Genomic DNA, 24,241 nt, shown 5'->3' with positions numbered 1-24,241 from the left:
AGTTTGCCCCACCCAAGTAAGGCCTTTTCTAATACTATTATTACCAATATTTCTATTACGCTTAGTTCGATTTGGATAAAATTTACCACGAAGAAGTGGTTAAAGCTCCTCTACGTGGCTGTGAAGTGCCACCATGCTCTTACACCTACTAAGAGGAAGTACTGCAATCGTTAAAATTATCAATGAGTGAACCTATTTACCTAATTTACCTAATTAATGAATTCGATTCAAAATATTTGCCTTTTAGGGAGAAGTACTGTAATCGCAGTTTATTTTTCTTACTCCTCTTAAAAGGAAGTACTGAAATCGCTTTTTAATTTTGCTATTTACGTACAAATACCTTCCTATTTTATTCAAAACGCTTTCTCTAAAAAATTGTTATTGAGGATGGTTTGGGGGACCGCAACTATAATCATTCTTTAAAAAGATCGCTCCAGTGGTAGTTACGGTTCGGACTTAACACCTTTTTAGGTTATAATGGTAGAATTTATTATTCCAAATTTTAATAAAATCTGTAAAGCAGATATGTAACTTTGCAAAACAGACAAAAAGGAAAATCTATCCAAAAAGTCCAAAAATCTCCTTAACAAAAACTTACAGTTTAAAATGTTAAGTATAAGGGTTGATTAAACGCCAAAAGGTACACAAATCAGCAAGTACCCAACATTTCATTAATACTTCATTAATATTTAAGTAATTTTACTGCATTAAATTTCATTTATTTTTTTGAATTTATTAGAGGTCACAGACCCTTATGCTGGCCAGTTCATTCATAATTTTTTTTTTTATTGATTTAAATCGCGTCAACATCTGAGGTTATTGGCGCCCGGAGTTTTTTTCAGTGCACTGCCGGCCTCCGGACAGTGTTCTCTCGCTACAGACAACACTGTCCATCACCGGCCAGTGAGCTGTAAGAAGCTCTTAGGAAGAGAAAATCTAAGGGTCAGCAGCTGGATTCGAACCCGGAACCTCCACGTGGGAATCCAATACGCTAACCGCATAGCTAATCCCTTCCCTTAGTTCATTCATAATATTTTATTTTTTGTTATAATTATGATAAAATGTATATTATATCTTCGTAATTAAATAGGTACTTTATTATAGCTTTATTCCAAATTATTCTTCTGATTTATCTTTATTAGGCCCTTTATTCTGAGTAGTCACATATACATGCATGTTAAAATAGAAAAAGACAAAGTTAGAGTCGGCTACTGTTTAAATTTGAATCACGGATTTAAAACAATATTTCAGTCTAGAATTCTTCTTACCGAAGTATTTGTGAGTACAAATAACGCATAGGTAATATCCAGTAAATTATTCAACAATAATTATTCATTTCTCAATTGTAATTTAATGTAGTCCCTCTAATTTTACTTATAGTAGGTAAAATACTGGTATAATTAGCTGTCATAAAAATATGCATATCTTATATTCCAAATATATAACACTGCGGTAAGAATACCTAGATTGAGAATTGAAGAAAACTATATTATTTGCGATAAAGCCAGATTAATTATTACCTATTATTAAAAACGCTTGACTACTAAATAAAGTAACAATTGCTTTAATCGAATTACGAACTTAAACCGAAGATTTTTATTTAAAAATAAAAATAAATAAATAAAATAAACAAAATCATTGATGAATGTTGGTGCAAGCATTTTTGAAAAAAGTTTTTGAATTTTTTAACCTCATATTTTTTTTTTATAAAGTTTTTTTTTTTAACCTGTGATTAATAGTTTGTTGATTAGATATTACAGTCAATCTAAGAAATAGTGTTCTATTTGAACAAATATTTTGTAGACGAAAATGGCCAGCATAAGGGTCTGTGACCTCTAATAAATTCAAAAAAATAAATGAAATTTAATGCAGTAAAATTACTTAAATATTAATGAAGTATTAATGAAATGTTGGGTACTTGCTGATTTGTGTACCTTTTGGCGTTTAATCAACCCTTATACTTAACATTTTAAACTGTAAGTTTTTGTTAAGGAGATATAAATTAAGAACTAAAAATACAATGTTCTGGCCAATAGTGCAAACTGATGCCAAGGGGAAAAAAGGAAAAAAATAATAAAATTATACTTAATCATAATTTTGACATTAAAATTGTGAAAAGGCCTATAAAATTTAGTGGGAAAGATGGTGAACCTAAGCCAGAACAAAGTCCTGACGGAGGTATACAGCGATTCTAACGTGCGAATTGATCGTCGGAGCTGAGTACAGGGACCAAAGAACAATCGAAACATTCAGTTGTAGATTCCCTAACAATTTTTTTACTAGCTTGCTAGCGGTAGAGGCTAGTCTCATCAGGTAAAGCGAATGATTGGGTTCGAAACGACCTATAACTATTCTAAAACTCCAAATAGATGAAATTTCCAATAGGATGAAAAAATAATTGCCATTTATCGTACTTTGTAAACTAGCCCTGAAGATGACCTAGTCCCTAGGTCGAAAGCTCGGCAGAATAAATGTATCACGACTGAAATAGCAATTATTTTTTCATCCTATTGAAACTATGAATCAGTCACCAAAAATAATGAACAGTAAAATTTCTTAGGCGAAGAATTGGTTGTAGAATGGCCGAATTTGTTAAGCAGAACTGGTGCTGTGAAGTAAAACTTACAACGAAGACTTAAGTTGCTTGACCCTTATACCTTGAACCTCAAAGTCAACCGCGACCCTCATAAACCTGCGACTGAGAGAGAGAGAGAGAGAGAGAGAAGGATCAAATCCAAGACGAAACTTCAGACCCAGACTCAAGCTGCCCAAGATGCGCACAATGATCCGAACAAATTTGACCTAAAAACCGAAAAAATTAAATTGACCAACGTTTTGCACTATCTACTGGCCTGAATTACTTAAACTGGGACTCCTCAAAAGGGAAAACGTCATGAGATGTAAGAAGCATTTTGGATCTGGCACCAGTACAATCTAGCGGTAAGCATGAATATGGAATGAAAAATCTGCAGAACCATATTTGGGAAAAATTACCACAATAATTTGAACTTCTAATTGTCAGGGATTAGATCAAAACCTTAATTTTTTTTAAAAGTCTATCTTCAAAATTAGGTATCAAAAGATTTCAACTGTTTTGACAAATTCATTTGAGAATTACGATCAAAATCTAGAAGCAAAATAAATTCAATAAAATATAGTGAAATTCGTGAGCCGCATAGCAGACAATAAGAAAAATAGTCAAGGAGCAATGAGGGGCACGATAGAGGAGTAATTTTAACAAGAACAGGAACTAAACAAAAAAACGGGGATGATGTCACAAGTCGCAACAGCTGTTTTATCCCCCCGGTGGCAACATAAGGTTCTGTGACGAGAAACTCAATTTTAATTACCATCCCGGAAAGAGGAGGCGAAGTAAAATAATTTTACTCAAGGAAATTCAACGATGATTTTAAAATTTTACGCTACAGGAAATAATACCCAAATTTTAGCATTTATTAAGGGATTTAGTTCAACAATAACAAGAAAATTGATTCAATTATTATAAATGAAGGTGTGTTCTTTCCTTTATTATAATAAAAAAGGAAAAATTGGAAAATATTTTTCCAAAAAAAGAAAAAACTACGAAATAAAATTAAGGGGACATACCTGGACCGCCTTGTAGTCGGATCCTTCATCACCATCACTTCCGTTATCTCCCCATATTTGCAGAAATACTCCCTCAAAGACTCTGCAACAAAAATCATCACAAATGAGATAAAAAATGTTTGCTACTTAAAAGAAAAATTGTTGGAAAATGGTAATTATGGATAGGATGAAAAAAATAATTGCCATTTCAGTCGAGTAAAATTTATTTTGCCGAGCTTTCGACCTAGGGACTAGGTCATCTTCAGGGCTAGTTTAGAAAGTAATACTATTACATTTCAGGGTTGATTTGTCTTCTGTCTTGTCTGTTCATGGACTGAGTGTGATCGGTCTATTCGTAATATGATATTATATAATAGTAAATAAATTTTACTCGACTGAAATGGCAATTATTTTTTCATCCTATTGAAACAATAAATCAGTCACCAAAAAGAATGAACAACAAGTAATTATGGATTTTTCCAGCTTCATCATATAACTCCAGCGTTTCCCAACCTTTTTTGGCTCGCGTACCACTTGGTAGTACATCATGCTAAATTGTACCACTTCGTAAAAATGATTGTCTTTCGTGAAATTTGTTATTCCGAGTGTGTTATTTTACTATTACTATCTTTATTTGTATAGAGATACAATGTATCTGTCACAAAGGAGTTCATGTTCACTTTATAAACTTTGTAAAGTGTAAGATCTTAGTTTTAAAACTTTTTTTAAATAATTAAAAACTGCGCACATATTTTTTTCTTCAAAATTATTAATTAATTTACAAAGTTCTTCTTTAGGATCATTATATTTGTGCCCAAATCTTCTAAATTAATTTTAAAAACATTCAACTACCTCTATAAGTACCAATTAAATTTAATGTTGCTTGGATAGAGCTTACTCCTTCACAATCAGTCTCTTTAAGCAGATTTTTACGTAGTTATCATTTAAGTTCTGTCACATGATAATTCTATTAAATTTTCTTTATCTTTTATTGATAATGATGTAGCTTTTCCTAAATTTTCTTTATAGAAGGAGATTTGAAATTCAATTATCATTTGTGTTTTCATGGTTTAGGAAAATACGTACTCGATAAAAAACAATTTTAATCCTGTTAAATGTGCTATTGTATTTTCTCGTATATCGTAACCTTATTTACTGTATATGTTAACAACTTTACTGTATAATATTATTAATTAAAATAATTTTTATGGATTATAGGAGAAAACGTTTCTATGATAATTTTATGCTTTCATTTTTTTTTTAATTTTTAATGTCCGCCATTATAAATTATTTTTCGCGTACCACCAACCAGCAACACGCGTACCACAGGTTGGGAAACGCTGTTATAACTTATCAGTAGAATCAGTTTAAATAGAAATGAAACAAATCATTCTAGAAGTTCAGAATTCTGGTCTAGCAGTTTTATAACACATTTGATGAGTGATAGAATTATAGATTTCACAGAAATAGCACATTAGAAGCAAGTCTACAGTTTGCCCTTTCCCGGAACACATATAAAACAAATTTTCCACATCAAGTTTTCAAATAAAAGGTACAAAAGAAAAGTTCTCTAACCGTTTTTGTTTAGTTGAAAAATATATTTTCCTAAACAGTGTCCTTCTTTTTTCACCTTAATTCTATTTTTTCCAATATATAATTGACTCGTTCCCATGAGGGCCTTAAATTCTGGAAGTTAAGTGATATTGGAAACTACAGTTACCACTTATTCGTTTGGCTCAAATCCCCAAATTTGGAAGCTTCAATAATAATTGAATAATAATAATAATCTCGAGCACTTCTAATGTCCAATCGCCGTTCATCGAATATTCATGAATATCGGCCATTTCATTCTTTTTTTTTATTTTTATTTTAGAAGTATTGCAGCCGACTTTTCACGTAGACATCTTTAAAGCAAAAATACAATTAATTAAACTTTATGAAAATTAAGCCACGAAAATCCATAAAACGTACCAAACTAAAAGTTGAACATCTGCACAATACAATATTCTATACGTACCTAGAAAAGATTAAAACATAAAAATTAAAAATAACGAAAAAAAGAGGATGAAAACTGAACTGGCATATCAAAGCGGAAATGGTTTTTTTTTTCTTTCCGGTAGATTTAACTTTTAAAAGTTAGAAAGATCTCATTTTAGCAAACCAAACGAGAAAGCGGTCGGAAAAGCTGCAAGCTCTATAGAGATAACAGTTGAAAAGCTTATCTACCATTAACTTAAGTAGTTGATACAGAAAAATAATTTAAAATAAAAAAAAAAAAAAATAATAGAAATTACAGAAAAGTTGTAAATTAAAATATAATTCAATAAACCTTAATAAAATATTCACAATAGAATAATTAAATAACTTCAAACTAGAGAATATATTAGAAATATACATATATTCATATTCACGTATTAAGTTTGACATCAAAATCAATATTTAATATTAGTTATTGTTAATAATTTGAAACGCAATTGGAGAAAATTAAATTAAATAACAAAATTGAAATCTTTGACGTACGTAAATAACTTGACAACTATTTTTAAATTCAAATGATTGGAAAATAAACGAGGTTCGTTTTAAAAGTCCGTGCAAAAATAAAAACTACTTAATTTTTTGGGGTAAACCTTTTTAAGTTTTCAACATAGTCTCCTTTTAGGCTTATACACTTCGTCCAACGCTGCTCTAGTTTGTTGATCCCTTCCGAATAATAGGATTTGTCCAAGTCTGAAAAATAGCCATTCGTTTCTGCAATCACCTCCTCGTTTGAATAAAATCTTTTTCCCGCCAGCCATTTCTTCATATTGGGGAACAAATAGTAGTCCGAGGGAGCCAAGTCTGGAGAATAGGGGGGATGTGAAACGAGTTGGAACCATTATTTCCATTAATTTTGCGACCACAACTGCTGAGGTGTGAGCTGGTGCGTTGTCGTGATGGAAAAGGACTTTTTTTGTGGGCCAATCGTGGGCGTTTTTTTTTCTTGCAGCTCGGTTTTCAAACGGTCCAATAACGATGAATAATATGCACCTGTAATAGTTTTACCCTTTTCCAGATAGTCGATGAGGATTATTCCTTGCGAATCCCAAAAGACAGTCGCCATAATCTTTCCGGCCGAAGGAACGGTCTTCGCCTTTTTTTGGCGCAGATTCCCCCTTTGGTAACCCATTGTTTAGATTGTTCTTTGGTCTCAGGAGTGTAGTGATGTATCCATGTTTCATCCACAGTGACGAAAGTCCTGCGGATGATTCTGGAACAGCTGCAAACCGTCCTTGCAACACTTCACACGATTTCGTTTTTGGTCAAGCGTGAGCAATCGCGGCACCCATCTTGCGGATAGCTTTGTCATGTCCAAATGTTGATGCAAAATATTATGTACCCGTTCATTCGAGATGCCCACAGCACTACCAATCTCACGCACCTTCACTCTTCTGTCATCCATCACCATATCATGGATTTTATCAATGATTTCTGGAGTAGTAACCTCAACAGGGCGTCCAGAACGTTCAGCGTCACTTGTGCCCATGTGGCCACTCCGAAAATTTTGAAACCACTTATAAACTGTTCTAATTGAAGGTGTAGAGTCACCATAATGTTTATCAAGCTTCTCTTTTAGTCTCCTGAGGCGTTTTGCCTTTCATAAAGTAGTGTTTAATCAACACACGAAATTCTTTTTCGTCCATTTTTTGAAAATCACTCGACTTCCTCGATTCAAACGAATGCCAAACACATAGAAATAGACCGATCTGGCTGAAACTTGGTGTGTGTTCTTCCAAGAGATGCTACTAACTAAACATAACCTCGATACGCGCCAGTAGTGCTATCTCTCTGACTTTGCACGGACTTTTCAAACGACCCTCGTATTTTGATCACACACACTATTTTCTATTTATCCAAATTTTCGTAATTTAAAATACCAATCATGTCAACCAATTTCATTTTTAGGCAAAAATGAGCCAGATCTGTAACCGACAAAAACAAGGTAATCGTACGTCAAAGAGTAGATAGAATAACTTGAACTTGGTAGAATTATTATAGTACAAAACAAAATTCAAGAACATCTCCATTGATCTATTATTATTATTTAAAAGCTGCATTTTCCAATAAAACACTTTTGAGGATCATTTTAAGGAAAAGCTGTGGGAAACGATAGAGAATTTTTCATTAAACTCATACAAGTGGAAAATATTGGAGAGATCGCTTTTTCTCCTGTCACATTTTAAAACCTAACTACATTAAACGCTTTTAACGATGGGGGCCAAGTTTGATTTTATCGATTGATAATTAATTGATATGATGATTATTTAATTGGGAAAGTTCTAATTAAAGTTTTCAACAGCTAAAGTTTAAGCGTTTCCTTTACTGGAGATGGAAAAACCAAAATTCTGAATCTAGAATCATAGAAAATTTTCTATAAATCTCCATTAATTATTTTTTTAAAAAGTTGTAATAATAGGATAGAAAAATGTTCAACTAATAAAATATCTTTCTGAAAGGAAGAGAAGATTAAAACTGTCCGGTAGGACAGTTGTATAAGGGTTGACCATCAAAAACTGCACGAAAAAGCGTAACGTTGAAAAACACCCAACTTTGACAATTTTTTTCTCTTTTTCTATAAAAGATAAAATTCCCAAATTTTCTTTAAATCTAACTCCAAACCCTCCTTTATAACTGTAATTTTTTTGCAACCACCCAGATCTAATAGGTTTCGAGAAAAAAGTTGCCGAAAATGAGCAAAAACGGCTTTTTCAAAAAATGTTCTTGTTCTTGTTCTTCTTGTTGTTGTTGTTGTTGTTGTTGTTCTTGTTGTTACCTTTTTTGTAAACAACGTAGCGCCTAAACGCGTGAACCGATTTTCATGAATGAGGTGTCATTCGATTCAATATTTTATGTAGATGTGCCTTTTGGGGGTCCCGACGCTGTACATCGAATGGGAGAGGAGTTAGCCCCCTTTATGTAAGGCCCCCTCCAAAATTATTATTACTAATTACTCTGTAAATCTTGGCCCGATTTTGATAAAATTTGGTAGGATGATAGGGTTAGGGCTCCCCTACGTAACATTAAAGCGGCGATCAGCTCTTACACTTGTTAAGGGGAAGTATAGCAATCGTTTCAAATTATCGACACGTGAACCGATTTTTATGAATGAAGTGTCATTCGAATCGAAATTTTATACAGATTTGCACTTTAAAATTCTCGGCACCGTGCCTCACAAGGAGGGGAGTTTGCCCCACCCAAATAAGGCCCTTTCTAAAACTATTATTACCAATATTTCTATAACGCTTAGTCCGATTTTGATAAAATTCAGCTCGAATAAGTGGTTAAAGCTCCTCTACGTTGCTGATTCTCTTGCTCCTACTAAGAGGAAGTACTGCAATCGTTTAAATTATCAATGAGTGAACCGATTTAAATCAATGAATTGTTCGATTAAAAAATCTTTGGCTCTTTGCCTTTTAGGGAGAAGTACTGCAATCCTAGTTTATTTTTCTTACTCCTCTTAAAAGGAAGTACTGAAATCGCAGTTTAATTTTGCTATTTACATACAAATACCTTCCTATGTTATTCAAAACGCTTTCTCAAAAAAATTGTTATTGAGGATGGTTTGGGAGCCGCAACTAGAATCATTTTTTAAAAAGATCTCTCCAGTGGTAGTTAACACCTTATCAGGTTATAATGATAGAATAGCTTATTCCAAATTTTAAAAAAATCTGTAAAGCAGATATGTAACTTTGTAAAATAGACAAAAAGGAAAATCTATCCAAAAGGTACAAAAATCTCCTTAACAAAAACTTACAGTTTAAAATGTTAAGTATAAGGGTTGATTAAACGCCAAAAGGTACACAAATCAGCGAGTACCCAATATTTCATTAATACTTCATTAATATTTAAGTAATTCTACTGCATTAATTTTCATTAATAAGTTATTTTTTAGAATTTATTAGATATCACAGACCCTTATGCTGGCCACTTCATTTATATTATTTTTTTGTTATAATTATGATAAATCACATACACGTACATGCATGTTAAAGTAAAGATAAAGTTAGAGTAGGCTACTGTCTAGAATTCGTCTTACCGAAATATTCGTGAGCACAATTAACACACAGTTAATAACAAGTAGATTATTAAACAATAATTATTCATTTCTCTATTGTAATTTAATTTAGTCCCACTAATTTTACTTATAGTAAAATACTGGAATAATTAGCTGTCCTAAATATATGCATATCTTATTTACTTTATATTACATATATACAACATTGTGGGAAGAACACCTAGATGGAGAATGTAATTGAAGAAAACTATGTTACTTGCGATAAAGCCAGATAATTATTATAAACGTTTGACTACTTCATAAAATAACAATTACTTTAATCGAAGAATGAACTTAAACCGACGATTTTTATTTAAAAATAAAAATAAATAAATAAAATAAACAAAATCATTGATGTAAGTTAGTGTAAGCATTTTTTAAACAAGGTTTTGAATTTTTTAGCCTCATATTTTTATTTTATTTTTTATAACGTTTTTCTTTTTAACCTGTAATTAATAGTTTGATTATTATAAATAACTAGATATTACAGTCAATCTACAGTGCTACTTGAACATATATTTTGTAGACGAAAATGGCCAGCATAAGGGTCTGTGATATCTAATAAATTCTAAAAAATAACTTATTAATGAAAATTAATGCAGTAGAATTACTTAAATATTAATGAAGTATTAATGAAATATTGGGTACTCGCTGATTTGTGTACCTTTTGGCGTTTAATCAACCCTTATACTTAACATTTTAAACTGTAAGTTTTTGTTAAGGAGATATATACTATAAAGTGATTTCAGAGGAGAAAGGTATGGGTACTGGACAAAAGACGACACGGCCGGGTCCAGGTGAAGAAGTCCAAAAGAAATAGGGAAGACACAAAGTAGTATATCCCAGACAATATGTCGTGAAAGAAAGTCGGCTACATAGAGGAGGGGAGTTACCTTTCTCCAGGAGAGTGGAGCAGCAATGGATACAGAACGAGGAGATTAGGATGGCCAAGATGAGAGGGAGTTACAAAGAGAGCGCTTTTACAGGAGAGTTTCCCGACACAAGAAATATTCCCCCCGAGTTCTTTGTTATATATATATATAAATAAAAAAAAGAAAGAGGAAATGGGCCCTTTCTAAGGGAGCAAAACGTTAGAGGAATGAAGAAGGACAAAGCGGGGGGAAGAAAGACTGTACGGTATCCTCCAGAGCTCCCAAAGACTTGGAACTTATTTCTCTGGTGCAAAAGTTGAGGACCCCTACAACCACCCAGTGGAGGAGGAGCTCCCGCTTTTCCCCTTGCTGGGGGCCTTCCATCCGGAAGGTCTCTTTCTTGCTGTACGCCACAGTCATTCCATGTCGCTACATCCATCCTCCTTTACATTACCATCCCTCTCCAGTCAAGCACTCCTTGAACTCCTGCCTACACTTCTCTCCGTCTCACTCTCTTCCATACATCTTTCTTAGCGCCCAGTTCAACTGGATAAAGTGAACTTTATTTTATACAAACACCTTCTCGCTCGCTACCACGTCCATTTCCGGTTAGTACTGGCGTACGTACAGCCTTCTACTTGCTCACTGTCAGATATTCAACTTTAAATGATTATTAATCCAGAAATGGTAGTTTGCTTTATCTGTCAATACCTAATAATCATAATCGAATGGGAAAGTTATTAAAAATGAGAATATTTACTTTAAAAAAATGTATAATAATAATAATAATAATGCTACGGCTAACCGAGCGGTTAGAGGCGAGACCTGCGAAGCTAATATGTATTGCGGTACTAGGCTATATTCCCCTGTCTGCACCTTTAATGGTTAATATGAGAAATTTGCAATAAAGTATGTTTGCTAGTCGCCACAGTAGCCGAGCGGTTAGAGGTGAGACCTGCGAAGCTAATATGTATTGCGGTTCTAGGCTATATTCCCCGGTCTATACCTTTAATGGTTAATATGAGAAATTTATTGTAGAGTATGTTTGTTAGTCGCCACGATAGCCGAGCGGTTAGAGGTGAGACCTGCAAAGCTAAGATGTATTGCGGTACTAGTCTATATTCCCCAGTCTATACCTTTAATGGTTAATATGAGAAATTTATTGTAGAGTATGTTTGTTAGTCGCCACGATAGCCGAGCGGTTAGAGGCGAGACCTGCAAAGCTAAGATGTATTGCGGTACTAGGCTATATTCCCCTGTTTGTACCTTTAATGGTTAATATGAGAAATTTGCAATAAAGTATGTTTGCTAGTCGCCACAGTAGCCGAGCGGTTAGAGGCGAGACCTGCGAAGCTAAGATGTATTGCGGTACTGGGTTCGATTCCCGGTCTTGGCTTTGGATTTTATTTAATGTTTTTTTTTTTGTATTTTGTTTTCTTTTTTTGGCATTGGCTTCCGCCATACAGCCAGCATCGTCTAGGTGTTTATCATTAGAATATCACTCACTCTCCATTCTTACTTATAAATACATTCGCTTCACACATTCATCCCTCTACTATATACTACTATTTACATAAACTACAGCTAATGGATGGATCAGTACTCTATATTCCTGCCATCCTTATAGCTTAACCGAAATTAAAATCACCGTAATCCTTCTCTAATCATTTTCTTCCATTCATTCTATAACTTTTAAATACATTTATATTTCATTGCTAGCTCTGCTATAGATTTAAGCACATAGATGTTGGTGGAGAATATTATGTCTTCGTAGCGAAATGGTGCATCTAAATACATGTATATATCGTCAAACATTCGTTTCCTTTCTACCACATATCGTGGACATATCATTATTATATGTTTGAAATCCTCCTCCTCATTGCAATCTACGCAAAGAGGAGAGAGGGCCTTTTGTTGATCCTGTGAAGATACGATCCGTACACCGCGTGGTTCGCTCTCAGCCTGCTTATTGTCGTAACAACCCATTTATTAGTGACAGTTCCCTTAAACCATGGTTGTCTAGTATTTAATGGTTAATAAAAGAAATTTACAGTAAAGTATGTGTGTATGTTTTAAAGTATGTAAGCATGTTCCTCCGAACATGACACCTAATTGGTAGGTGGAGGTAAAATAATAATAATAATAATAATAATAATAATAATGATATAAAGGGAAGGGATTAGCTATGCGGTTGGCGTATTGGGCTCCCACGCGGAGGTCCCAGGTTTGAATCCAGCTTCTGACTCTTAGATTTTCTCTTCCTAGGAGCTTCTTAGAGCTCACTGTCCGGTGAGGAACACTGTCCGAAGGCCCGGCAGTGCACTGAAAAAAGCTCCGGGTGCCAATAACCTTAGATGTTGACGCGGCTTATATTATTAAAAAAATAAATAAAAGGTAAGAGAAAAAATTCCTTCAAAGCTAAATTAAGCTTATCATCTTTTTTTATGCTTTCTTGAGAATCTTGTTCCTATTTTCAAATTTGGTATACAGTGACTCATATTATAACCGAACATAATACGGAAATGACTCTTGAGAGCAACTCTTTAAAGCTACTCTCTCTCTCTCTCTCTCGAAGCTCAACGGTTCTTCCTTAATTCCCGTGATATTGATAATGTCACAAAGAGTTAGCAGAGATACTGCTTGCTACCAAAATTTTTAGCCAATAAGGCTGCATTAATAATTTACCAAATCGAATTTAAATCTCTGTGTAAAGGGAAATGATGCTCACGGAGACATTACTACCGGGTTGAGGTGAAATTCTCACAAATAAATCAGTGATTGGGTGGGAGTAATCTGTATATAAACTAATGAGTAGTACATTGATGAATCAACAATAACTATAACAGGAGTTGGAGAAATTTAGCGCAACATAGAGACGATAAGATCAATAATAAATCATCCTAGAGCACACATTTAAACAATAATAATAGATTATATAATGGGGGTGCAAATAGCAATGGCAGACATAAAATCAAAATCAAAATAGATTAATCACTCAAAATTGATGTCACCAAGTATTGACAAGTCAGAGAGGCGATAAAATGTCAATCGCTAGTTACTAGAACTACTAAACTATACTACTAGCTTGTCTGGTTAAGTGGCAGTAACTATTGTTACAACAACCCGACATTCCTTCCTCACTTCTCCTCCATATCTGGCACTCACACACACTCATACACTTACAAAGAAATATACTATAGTTATAGATTCTATTGCTATTGTTGAGCACCTTACCGTAAGGCCGCTTATAGTAGCCAAGGTAATGGGATAAGTAATTCTGTCTCTTGTACTGGCAAAGTCTTAATGTAATGACTCTCCAGTCTTAAGAGATGACTCTAAATAGTTAGTGTATGTGCGCACTCAAATGTTAACTTTGTAAAGACAGATTTTCAACTCAAAACCTCTTCCAAGGTAAATTCCACTCCGATCCCCTACTGACGCTACAGTATTCTAAATTACACCCCATTCTGAACTGAACCCTACCAGGACACATCTATCAACCATTTTAAAAAAGCTTATTAGAAATACATAGTTTTCGCATTTCCTTTTTACAATGCGATTGAAATTGAAAAAGATAATTTACAATTTAAAAACAGTTGTACAAATATGTATACAAAAGGAGGTTTCAGGCTGTAGTGCCTATATACTCTTCACAAGTTTAATATTTACATTGCTTAATAAGTCGAACTTAATACTAAGGCAAAAAAACTTTAAAAAAAACCTTACTATGTACAGTTAATTAAAGCAAGATATGCTTAAACCTTTTATGGTTATATTTTTCCTCACACCTGAAACTTTGCTACCGAGTTAGTTAAATAGCTTTTAACAAAGTAAATTAAATATCTCGGATAGCTATTCTCAATTAATTTATAGATAAGGTCATTGTGCCAAACACAATCGAAGGCTTTTTTTTCCACATCTATCAAAGTCATCCCCGTATGCTTTATTCAGAGTAAAGTTGTGCTCTATCAACTATAATACTCTGGGGCTAACTGGGCAGGAGTCGAGTTTCTTGGTCGGAACTGGCAGGATGATAATAGGCTGTTACTATCAATGAATGAGGTGAATCTTCTTAATATTCAATACGACTGACATGTCATGCAATTTGTTAATTTGTTACACACATTGATAACTTGATATCAAGTGGGTACATTGATTTAGTTTATTTCTCATTTATTGTCTGTCCAAAATCGATATTGAATGTAGATATGTATGGGTGTAACAAAGATTAGAGTGAGTATAGCATCTTCCGTAAGGAAAATGGTAAAACAACAAGAACATGTTCCTCATGCATGCTGAGCTCCAAGTCATCGCCTCCCCTTTGTATTATCCCCCTTCCTGTGGATTAGAAAAACATGGAGTAGGTCACATATTCCCACTGAAGCTTGCAAAGAGGTTTGCAGTTTCGTCCTCATCTGTTTGAATACAGCATGCCGTATGCTAAAATTTTGTCAGGAGAGATTTTAAATTGTTCAATGATCTGGGTAGGCAAAAAAAAAAAAAAAAAAAAAGAAAGTCTTATAGTGGACGAAGAAGGAAATGAGATAACCGGATGCAATGTCTTTCTTATGGATGCCCATGCCGTCTTAATCTTTTTGTAGAAAGGACAAAACTTCTTAGTAACTTAATCAATAGTAGAGGTGAGACAGAGAACTTCTTATCCAAACTTTGAGAGAAGTAGAGATAACATTCTTTTATTACCTGTCAGATTGCGATGAAAGGCACTATATGGCTAGTTCTACAGGAGAGATCTATAAGCAATAGGATTCCAGAGGTAATAATAGCTGAAAACGGTAGGAAGGAATACCTGGAAATTAGAAAAAGGGAAACATTTTTGGTCCTACAAAAAAAAAAAGGGACATCAGACCACATGGGCTTCAGCCTAAACTTGTTCGAGAATCACTAGCCGTTACCGTCCGAATCTCCATCAGAAGATAATAGATTAAATGTCGCATGCTAGCTCCTAAAGTGGTTTATCAAAGGTTTAACCCGCGAATGAGTGAAAGATGATTTAAGGATCACGCTTTTTTTTTAAACAGATACAGGTACCTTACCCATTTTATAGCCCTTTATAGGCTCTCTTTCACGAAGAACTGATAAAGAACTTCGAGCCAGCCGTATAGCCACTACAATCCACAAGTTCAGCTTTAAAAGGCTGCTAGCTTCTTTCAGTCATGTTCAAGGCCTATTTTAAGGGTTGCAGCAACCTACAGTAAGTAGATAACAGGATGTTCTACCAGGGAATTAGCAGTAAGAGGACGTTACATGTGTATGTTCTCACAGAACTCCTATTACTTCTGATAGGAGCTCTTTAATTAATCATTAGCATATTAATTTCTATATTAAAGTTAATGGTCCCATTTATACACAATAGCACCATTTTTAGTGGCACATCTAGCCTTATAATTAGCGCCTATTAAACAAAAAAAATAAAAATATATACATATGTACATTTTAAACTTATGTAAAGTGAATGTTTGTGTTTCTTAACCTCTCTGCACATAACAGTTCAAACATTATCTTAGTTAAGAAGTTATGTAGCGTACAGTATAATCCTAATATTCCACCCGGAGAAAGAGTTATACTTATGAAAGGATGTCGTGAAGAAAGTAGAAGAACAGTTTAAAAAGTTGGTTAACTGCCGCCGAGGCTTGTACAAGTACGAGCACTAACCAAGGATGGCTACACTCAGGATGAGGGGCCCGGCCCAGCGACAATAAAAATGTTTACGACGTGGAAAATGGTTATATACCATGCGAGGGTGTAAGAGAGTATTTAGTATGGAGCTTTTCCTCAGTATAATTTCCACAGTTTTCTTCATCTCAGTAAAGCAGCACGTGTCCTGAATGTTATACTTTCACAACTCTATTCAGTAAAGCTTTTCCTTAATTTTCTTTCTACTTTTAGTTTACTCTGTATATAAGACAGCATCATCATCTTCTTCTGTTTCTTTTGTGCTAGGTATCTTTTTTTTTTAGTTTTTACAGAAAACCCATTCATATCTTTGTCTACGTTACTGTTATTATTCATCAATGGAAGACGGACGAAACCCTACGCCATCTAAAGCCCTTCTATGTAGCAACATCAAAGAAAAACAATAACAATGGACTAAATCTAAGATCAGGCCCCCTGGGGGTCTAAGCCTTCTAATGCCCAAACAAATTGAGACCAAAGATTATAAAACAATTTTCTCGTCCCACAATAAAACATGAGCCCCATTTTTTACAAAGGGAGATGTCTCATAAAAACTGTTAAAGGAACTAACCAGGTGCCTGAAGAAAGTGGTCCATAAACGATCATATCCTATAAAGCACATCCATAATAGTAAATGCGGCCAGCTTATAGTACCACCTGAAGCCAGACACGCCAACAGCTGGATCGGAATAGGATAAGTACTGAAAACCTATTCATTTCTATGACTTACTTAATATTATTTGTTTTATCAGTAGGGACGATATTCAGGATTTTATTTTTTATTTTCCTGTTACTATAAATCTTCATATTACCCCGCTATCCCAAAAAAGAAGAACATCTTTAAAAGAGATTCTCAGTTTTTGAAGGATCCCCTGAAGCGGGAATACACGCAGCAGTTTACAGCAACAGAAATAAACAAACAACTGTTAAGAGAATGCTGAGAAAAGAAAGAAACACTTACAGGGATCTAAAAGGAAATATTGGGATCTACGAGGGACCAAAGATTCTTAACTTCCAACGGATCTACCTAGGCATGATGCTGAACCATATTTTTGATAGTTAAAGCTATTTTTATTTACAGTTTATTTACAAAGTAACTACAAAGTATTTACAGGAGTGCCAATATAGTAATTCTAGCTGCTACACAGTTTTAGTATAAACACACAGGCTAAAAACAAAGTAAAATTTTGAATTAGAGGGAAAAATTGCATAAAAACCTCTACAATGTAAAACAAAATGCTAAAGCCTAAATTAAACTATAGTCTGATTGTATGGTTAACTCTATTATGTTTATATTGAGAGTTAATATCGTATCTTCCTGTCTGGCTGTAAATAGGTATGTCACTGTCTTGTAGTATGGTGAAATCTGAGTGTGCTATTTCTAACTATGTCTTTAATGTAAGTACGAGTCGATATTTTTTTGTCTCGGTTATCCGTCACCCTCTTATCCGTCTATTCCAAGTAACCGTCACTGTCCTCAGTATTTAAAAATTAAAAAACGGGGTCACAACCCCGTTCAACGCAGAGTGTGAATATTTTCTTTAGAGATTTTTTTCCTTTATCTTTTAGGTACATACTCGTGTCCATCATTCGACGGTTTGTGGGGTTTTTCCTAAAAAGATCAACCGCCCACAAAATCGATTAGATGTCACCCGACATTATATTCATTAATTTTAATACACAATAGAATGAATTGAATAATGAAAGATGCCTGACCTATATAAGACTTAAGCGTATAAACGTATGTAAAATATGTATACCAGTTAATACAAAGTTTTATACACGTTAAACAAAAGAATCTGGAAATTTTCCTGTTTTTTTTCCATTATCCGTCTATTCGACTATCCGTCACGTGTCCGGTCATGACGGATAACCGAGACTCCACTTTATGTACCTGGGTGAGTCAGTGGCCAGTCTTAAGAACTTGTTCTGTGAGATTTGGAGCTTTTTTAGGTTGGTATTTACAGGTTAGGTTCTGTAGTGTCTCTATACTACAGTTATGGAAAGTAATTACACTTAATAAAAACAAGGCGTTACTTCTTTCAAATGCTGATTCGAACTGCCTAAATCTTATTTATTTAACATTATTATAAACAGAAAATAATAATTATCCTATGTATAAAATAGAAGAAAAATATATAGTCCCATATGGGAGTTGAATTCTTTAGAGTGCTGCCGCCACAGGTTCCATGCAGGACAGGAATATATAGCAACATTGGCCTTACAATTTACACGATGTTTGGAGGTATCAATATTTGGAGCCCTTTGATAAGAAAGGAAATAATTTCTTGATAGCCGTTTTAACTTTTACTTTACACGGTCATTAATATGAGCTGTGAATCAAAGCCATCATTAGCCCATTAACACTTCTTACAAGCATTGGTACTGGCATCAGAGAATAGTAAAGGAAATGCTCACGTATGCCTTCTGTAATATCAGGGGAAATCAGGACGCAAACAACCTTCTGCGTCTGCTATATATTGGAAGATGTCCCCCCTCATAGTGTAGAACAAAGTCTAAGTACGACTTCGCTTTATTGGTTTGCTGTACGTAAGTCGAATGGTTAAAAAGAAAATATGTTCTTGATACAACGTGAAACCTAGCGGATATCCTGTATTGACCTAAATTTAATTTCATTCTTAAAAAAAAGTAACAGTATTCTTTACAATAGTGACAACTTGAATTAAACTATTAAAAATAACAAATAATACCTAAGCCGAATTTTTCTTTTTTTTTTCTTTAAATATTTGAGAAAAATGAAGATTATCATACAGGAAATTCCTACTTCCAGTCCCGAGAATTTTAAAATCTACCTCCAGAGATTTATTAAAAATATTCAATGTTCCATTGTAATGATTTTTTTCTAGAATTTTAGCAACATAGTATTGTAAAAAAGAAAAAAAGGCGAACCCAAAAAGTAATATAAAAGAATACAAAAAAATACCATATCACATGTCGTACACAATCTTATCATTGCCAGCTCTCTATGCAGAAGTAATACAGTTACAAAATGGCGAAGAAGAGAGAACAAAAAAAAACCAGCAACCCCATTGGACAACCAGTTAACGTACAAAGATATGGGTCGAATATATGAGACTATGGCCATTTTTTTTTTAGTTTTTTGTTTTTGTTCTGTAGATTACACAATCTATCTACAACTAAAATAGCTACCAGCTACAGGGTAACTGCAGGGTTACCTCTGGAGCGCGAGTATATTTCCTACCACCTCTTTCCAGCTACATACACACAAAAGGGTTGATCCTCATAATTTATCTTTAGAAATAATTTGTGAGGTAATAGCATTTTTTTTTTTTTTTTATGGTCATATCTTGGAGCTCGAGATAACAATGTATGAAGCTATGAAAGCACAATGTATGTCAACCAATATATTCACCTGTGCTCACGGAATAAGATTAAATATCTCCTAGAACTAGAGGTGGAGTAGCCACTTCTTCAGGGAGCTTGCCATCATTGCCGGTATTCCAATCTAACAATGCATAACATCGTCCTGCAAAGTTGGGTTCCAGAGAAATTCGACCTAAAGCGAGCTGTGTCGAATGATAATGATTGGCGATAATTAATAAGCGTGATAAAATTAGAAATGAAACAATAAGGAGCAGCTTAGAGGATACATCCCAAGTTGCAGAATCGTCAGTGGGCTGGTTTGGCCACGTCTGCTGGAGAGGTGGAGATTAGGTGCTTGATGGTGGCCAAATCAGAAGGCCGTAGACCAAGAGACAAACCAAGACTGGGCTATTTGGATTATATCGGGACGATTGGCACATAAGCGAGGTCAGACTAGGTCTTCTATCCGAACACTGGTAAATAACAGAGAAGATTATATACGTTGGTTAAAGGCACAAGTTATCTAAAGCTCGACGCAGAAAGGCATAAGAGCGAAGACAAGAAGAAGAAGAAGATAATTAATAAGAGGTGACCTGTGTCAAAAATGGAACCTCATAGGCACTAGGCGTTCTCTAGAATTGTTATAATTGTTGACAGGGCCTCAAATGCGAGTAGAGACTTCAGCCTCAAAACGTTCTTATACTTAACCTCTTTTCCGCCTCCACAAAACGAATAAAATCCCTCAGAGTTTCTTGATCCAGTCTCTGTGCACCATCTGAGAGTATCATTGACCTTCAACTGACCGATACCTGCCCTTAATCCCTCAACAACAGATGCCTACCCTGTTAACATCACCTCCACAAACCAGGACCCAAAAGTACTTTCTACCATGATCGTAGTGTCCGAATTTAATCCCTTTTTTTTAAAGAAAACTCGTTGCCTGCTGACATCCTCCTAACTCCTTCTTGGAGTAAGTAGCATTATCTGATTATAGCAGGCTTGGAAGGAAGGAAGTGAAAGTAACCTAGAGCTGTGGAAAGATATATCTTCCATTATGAAGGGATAACGAGTATCAGCGAATGGTTATCAGGTAATTGCGGTAGGGGGAACAGTTTCAGGTTATATCCGGAAAAGAGGAGATATATCCTCTCCTTGTTTTGGGGAAACTATTTTGGGGAAACAAAGGCGCCAACGTAGCCGAGCGGTTAGAGGCGAGACCTGCGAAGCTAATATGTATTGTGGTACTGGGTTCGATTCCCAGTCTTAGGCCTTGGATTTTATTTAATGGTTAATAAAAGAAATTTACAGTAAAGTATGTTTGCTAGTCGCCTCCGTCCACGACACCTAATTGGTAGTTGGACGTAAAGCCCCGCCTGAAAAAATAGGCGATTACTTTACTTATTCTGGGGCCCACTTTTCTAGCTCTTCACATTCTAATAGGTCGACACTTTTCTGAGAAATAGCCTCAATAACGTTGTATCCATTATACTTCTTCCTAAGAGCTGCAAGGAGGAACTCCGAGATGAGGTAGGCGATTGTCTTAGGGCTGAAAAATGAACATACCTAAGACCTCATGAGTGGAATCGTGAGCCCAAAAGCACGTACTTGCGTTCGGTTAGAACTTGCTAGTACTGACTCTATGGGGACTACCAACAGCCGAAGGGAATCCGCCAAGATTTGAGCTTTATTGTCGTTCTTTGAGCTGTCGCCAATGGCACACATACAGAAAGAGGGATAATGTGAGAGATACCTCGCCATTATAACCTTGTTTTAAGCAGTTTTTTGGGGGGGAACAGAAAACTCAATAGTACAGGTGTTTCTTAAAAAACTTAAAAGAAAGGGAAATCGAAAATTTGATACAGAGCATTTCCTTTGCTCCGTGTAAAAAGATGTAAAAAATACTTTATATTTTAAGAACAACAAAGAGAGAATTGGTTTATTTTTATGGGAGAGTTATATCGTTATACAGCCACACTGAACAACACATTGTTGTTTGCTAGTTTTTGGCTCTTGTTCGTAACATCTCCAGGGGGATTTCTAGTGCTCTCAGGATACTGGAGTGTGTGTATCTATGTGTGTAAAAGAGAGAAAAAGAGATATCTACCCTACCACAAAGACAGGAAGCAGGAAGATGTGCCACGCAATCTCTTTTCACATGTAATTCAACTTCCGTTAACTATTGATTTCTTTCAACGTTCTACACTATTTTCAGCGTTGGTTATCTTCCACCAGAATTATACCATTGGTCCAAATCATTGTCAATACCAATGCACACAATATCATTACTCATTACTTGCTCTCTCTCATTCGCTAAATTAAACCAAGCTCTCTTTTTATTCTCTCTCCTTTTATAGTGTTATACATACTTTCTCTTAGAACTCCTAAAAGGAAGTATTGTAGTCGTGTAGCTTCTAATAATAGAATAGAATAGAATAAATATTTTAAGGTATATACTTACATATGTACATAAGGAGTTCCAGTATAAATACTATAACCTCCAGCTAATTACATAAATAGTTACTATAGTATAAAAGTAAGTAATGAGGGGAAAAACAATGAAAAACCCTCAGCCTCTAAGGAAAGTTCTATCTCAGGGGGTCCTTAACTCTTCTGTGCCTGTGCACCGTGTCCAAAATATAGTCCTCTATTAGTCTGCAGAGGTGGTTGTGACTGGATTCACACTTACTGAAGAAACCAGTAGCAAGGTACTTGATGTAGTGTTCTGCATAGTCCATGTTGGTGTTAGAGTGTAAGTCTATAATACGGTCTGTAGCGTGGGGAAGTTGTCACAAGCCTGAGGAATTTATTTTGCAGGATCTGCAGCGAGGCGATATTGGATCGACATGTCAGACTTCAGGAGGGACAAGCATAAAGTATCATGGGCCTGACCACTAGGAGGAGTTTATTCTCCCTGGGGACAGTTTAGAGTCCCTGCAGAACAGGGGGAATAGTACTCGTGAATGACTGCCTTACCCTTTATTGACTCTGCCCTTTATGTGGGGAGTAAAAGTCAGCCTACGATCCAGTAATACTCCAAGATACCTGACAGTGGCAGCCCACGGCACAATCCGTCCCCCGAAGTGGGACATGTCGATACAAGATCGGGCCTGCGCTTAGTGAAAAGGATAGCCTCTGTTTTTAAGGGGTTAACTTTTAAGATTCTAACGGAAACACACTTTTGAGGATTGAGTTAAACTCTTGTATTTATCGCAATCAATAAAAGTGAAAATCACTTTCATGGTGCCCTAAAATATCCGGTTTCCTTTGAACATTTCATTCCATAGTTATCACAATAATTCTCTTACTACTAGTGTGAGATGTAAATAATAAATCTCAATAATAAATTTCTCCATTAAGGTTCCACTTAAATAACTGTTAATTTCTTTCGCCATTAAATAACATTTTCTTGTTTCAAGACAAACCCCAAGAATGACCAATGAGTGAAAGGGGAAATTGAATGGAACTTGTGAGAAATAAATGTGTGTTAAAAAACAAAGAAGTGGCGTCATTCACAAATTTTTCTTATTTTGTAAAGAAAGAGAAAGTAAAACCAAGAATTCCTGGAAAAGAAAAAAATTATTTCCGGAGATAAACTTTCGTCCGTACAGCAGGAAGCAGTAAAAAGGAAGTTGAATGTGTGATAGACAGGGAAAAGATATTTCTTTACTGCTTTACAACCGCAAACCAAAGAGAAATAGAAAGAAAGACTAAGAAGAAAAAGAATAGGAACTGAGATAGTAGAAGGAATGAGAGAAGATAGACTGTCCGAGTAGTGGTCAAAAGTCCATCGCCAATTACTTGGGTATTTCTCTTTGGGTGTCTCTCTTGGAGGATAGTGGAGTAGCAATCTCTTCTTGAACGTTGGTGGGGGGGGGGGGGTGAGGAGGGTTGATTGCTAGAAAAGGGTGTGACGAAGTTAGAAGTGAGCCTTGGCCCCAGCGTCCAGTAGTTGGGAATTCCCCTTCTTGAGACTCTGGAGTATAGCCAACAAAACGTTCTACCATGGACATACACACGCACACTGACACGACCTACCTGTTTACACAAATATATACCACAATCCGCCCACGCTTCGAGAGTTCACACGCGGACATATCCACCCTTAGGAACACTGGGACACAATCCTATAACCAATCTATATCCATCACTGGCCTGAAAGTAATGACTTCTACCGCTACTGCCTTGCTTCTCTCTCTCTCTCTCTCTCTTTCTAGATGTCCTACTACTACTGCTAGCTTTCTAGAACTAGGAATAGAGAGAATGGTGGATGGACCCAGCAATGTCTAACTAACTGACACTCGAGGTTTAAAACTAATCCTTCTATACCAACACACAACTCACTGTGGCCTAAAATGAAGTTTACTGCAATCTATGTCCACCTCTCATCCGTTCGCGCTAAAACATTCTCTCGAGAGAAAAAATACGCACGAATTTCTCTTTGAATTTCCACCAGATTTACGATTTACGTCCAACTACCAATTAGGTGTCGTGGAAGGAGGCGACTCGAAACTTACTTAATTATAAACTTCTCATAGTAACCATTAAAGGTATAGACCGGGGAATATAGACTAGAACCGCAATTCATCTTAGCTTTGCGGGTCTAGCCTCTAACCGCTCGGCTACCTTGGTGACTAGCAAACATACTTTACTGTAA

The 24,241-nt window shown here is 35.3% G+C and overlaps 1 protein-coding gene across 11 annotated transcripts in view; it reads right to left on the bottom strand.

The window, feature by feature from the left end:
* Nucleotides 1-24,241, bottom strand: part of Rbp6 (RNA-binding protein 6) — a 1,109,038-nt gene that overhangs the window by 645,791 nt on the left and 439,006 nt on the right. For all 11 annotated transcript variants that reach the window (XM_074128249.1, XM_074128251.1, XM_074128246.1 and 8 more), the window contains one exon: nt 3,607-3,688. In XM_074128249.1, coding sequence (XP_073984350.1) covers nt 3,607-3,688 — 82 coding nt within the window. The remainder of the gene's footprint in view (nt 1-3,606; nt 3,689-24,241) is intronic.

This window comes from Rhodnius prolixus, unplaced genomic scaffold (assembly GCF_049639745.1).
Source record: "Rhodnius prolixus isolate KJV_2025 unplaced genomic scaffold, Rpr scaffold_9, whole genome shotgun sequence".
NCBI classification, from domain to species: domain Eukaryota; kingdom Metazoa; phylum Arthropoda; class Insecta; order Hemiptera; family Reduviidae; genus Rhodnius; species Rhodnius prolixus.
This window is presented reverse-complemented; position numbering and strand designations above follow the sequence as displayed.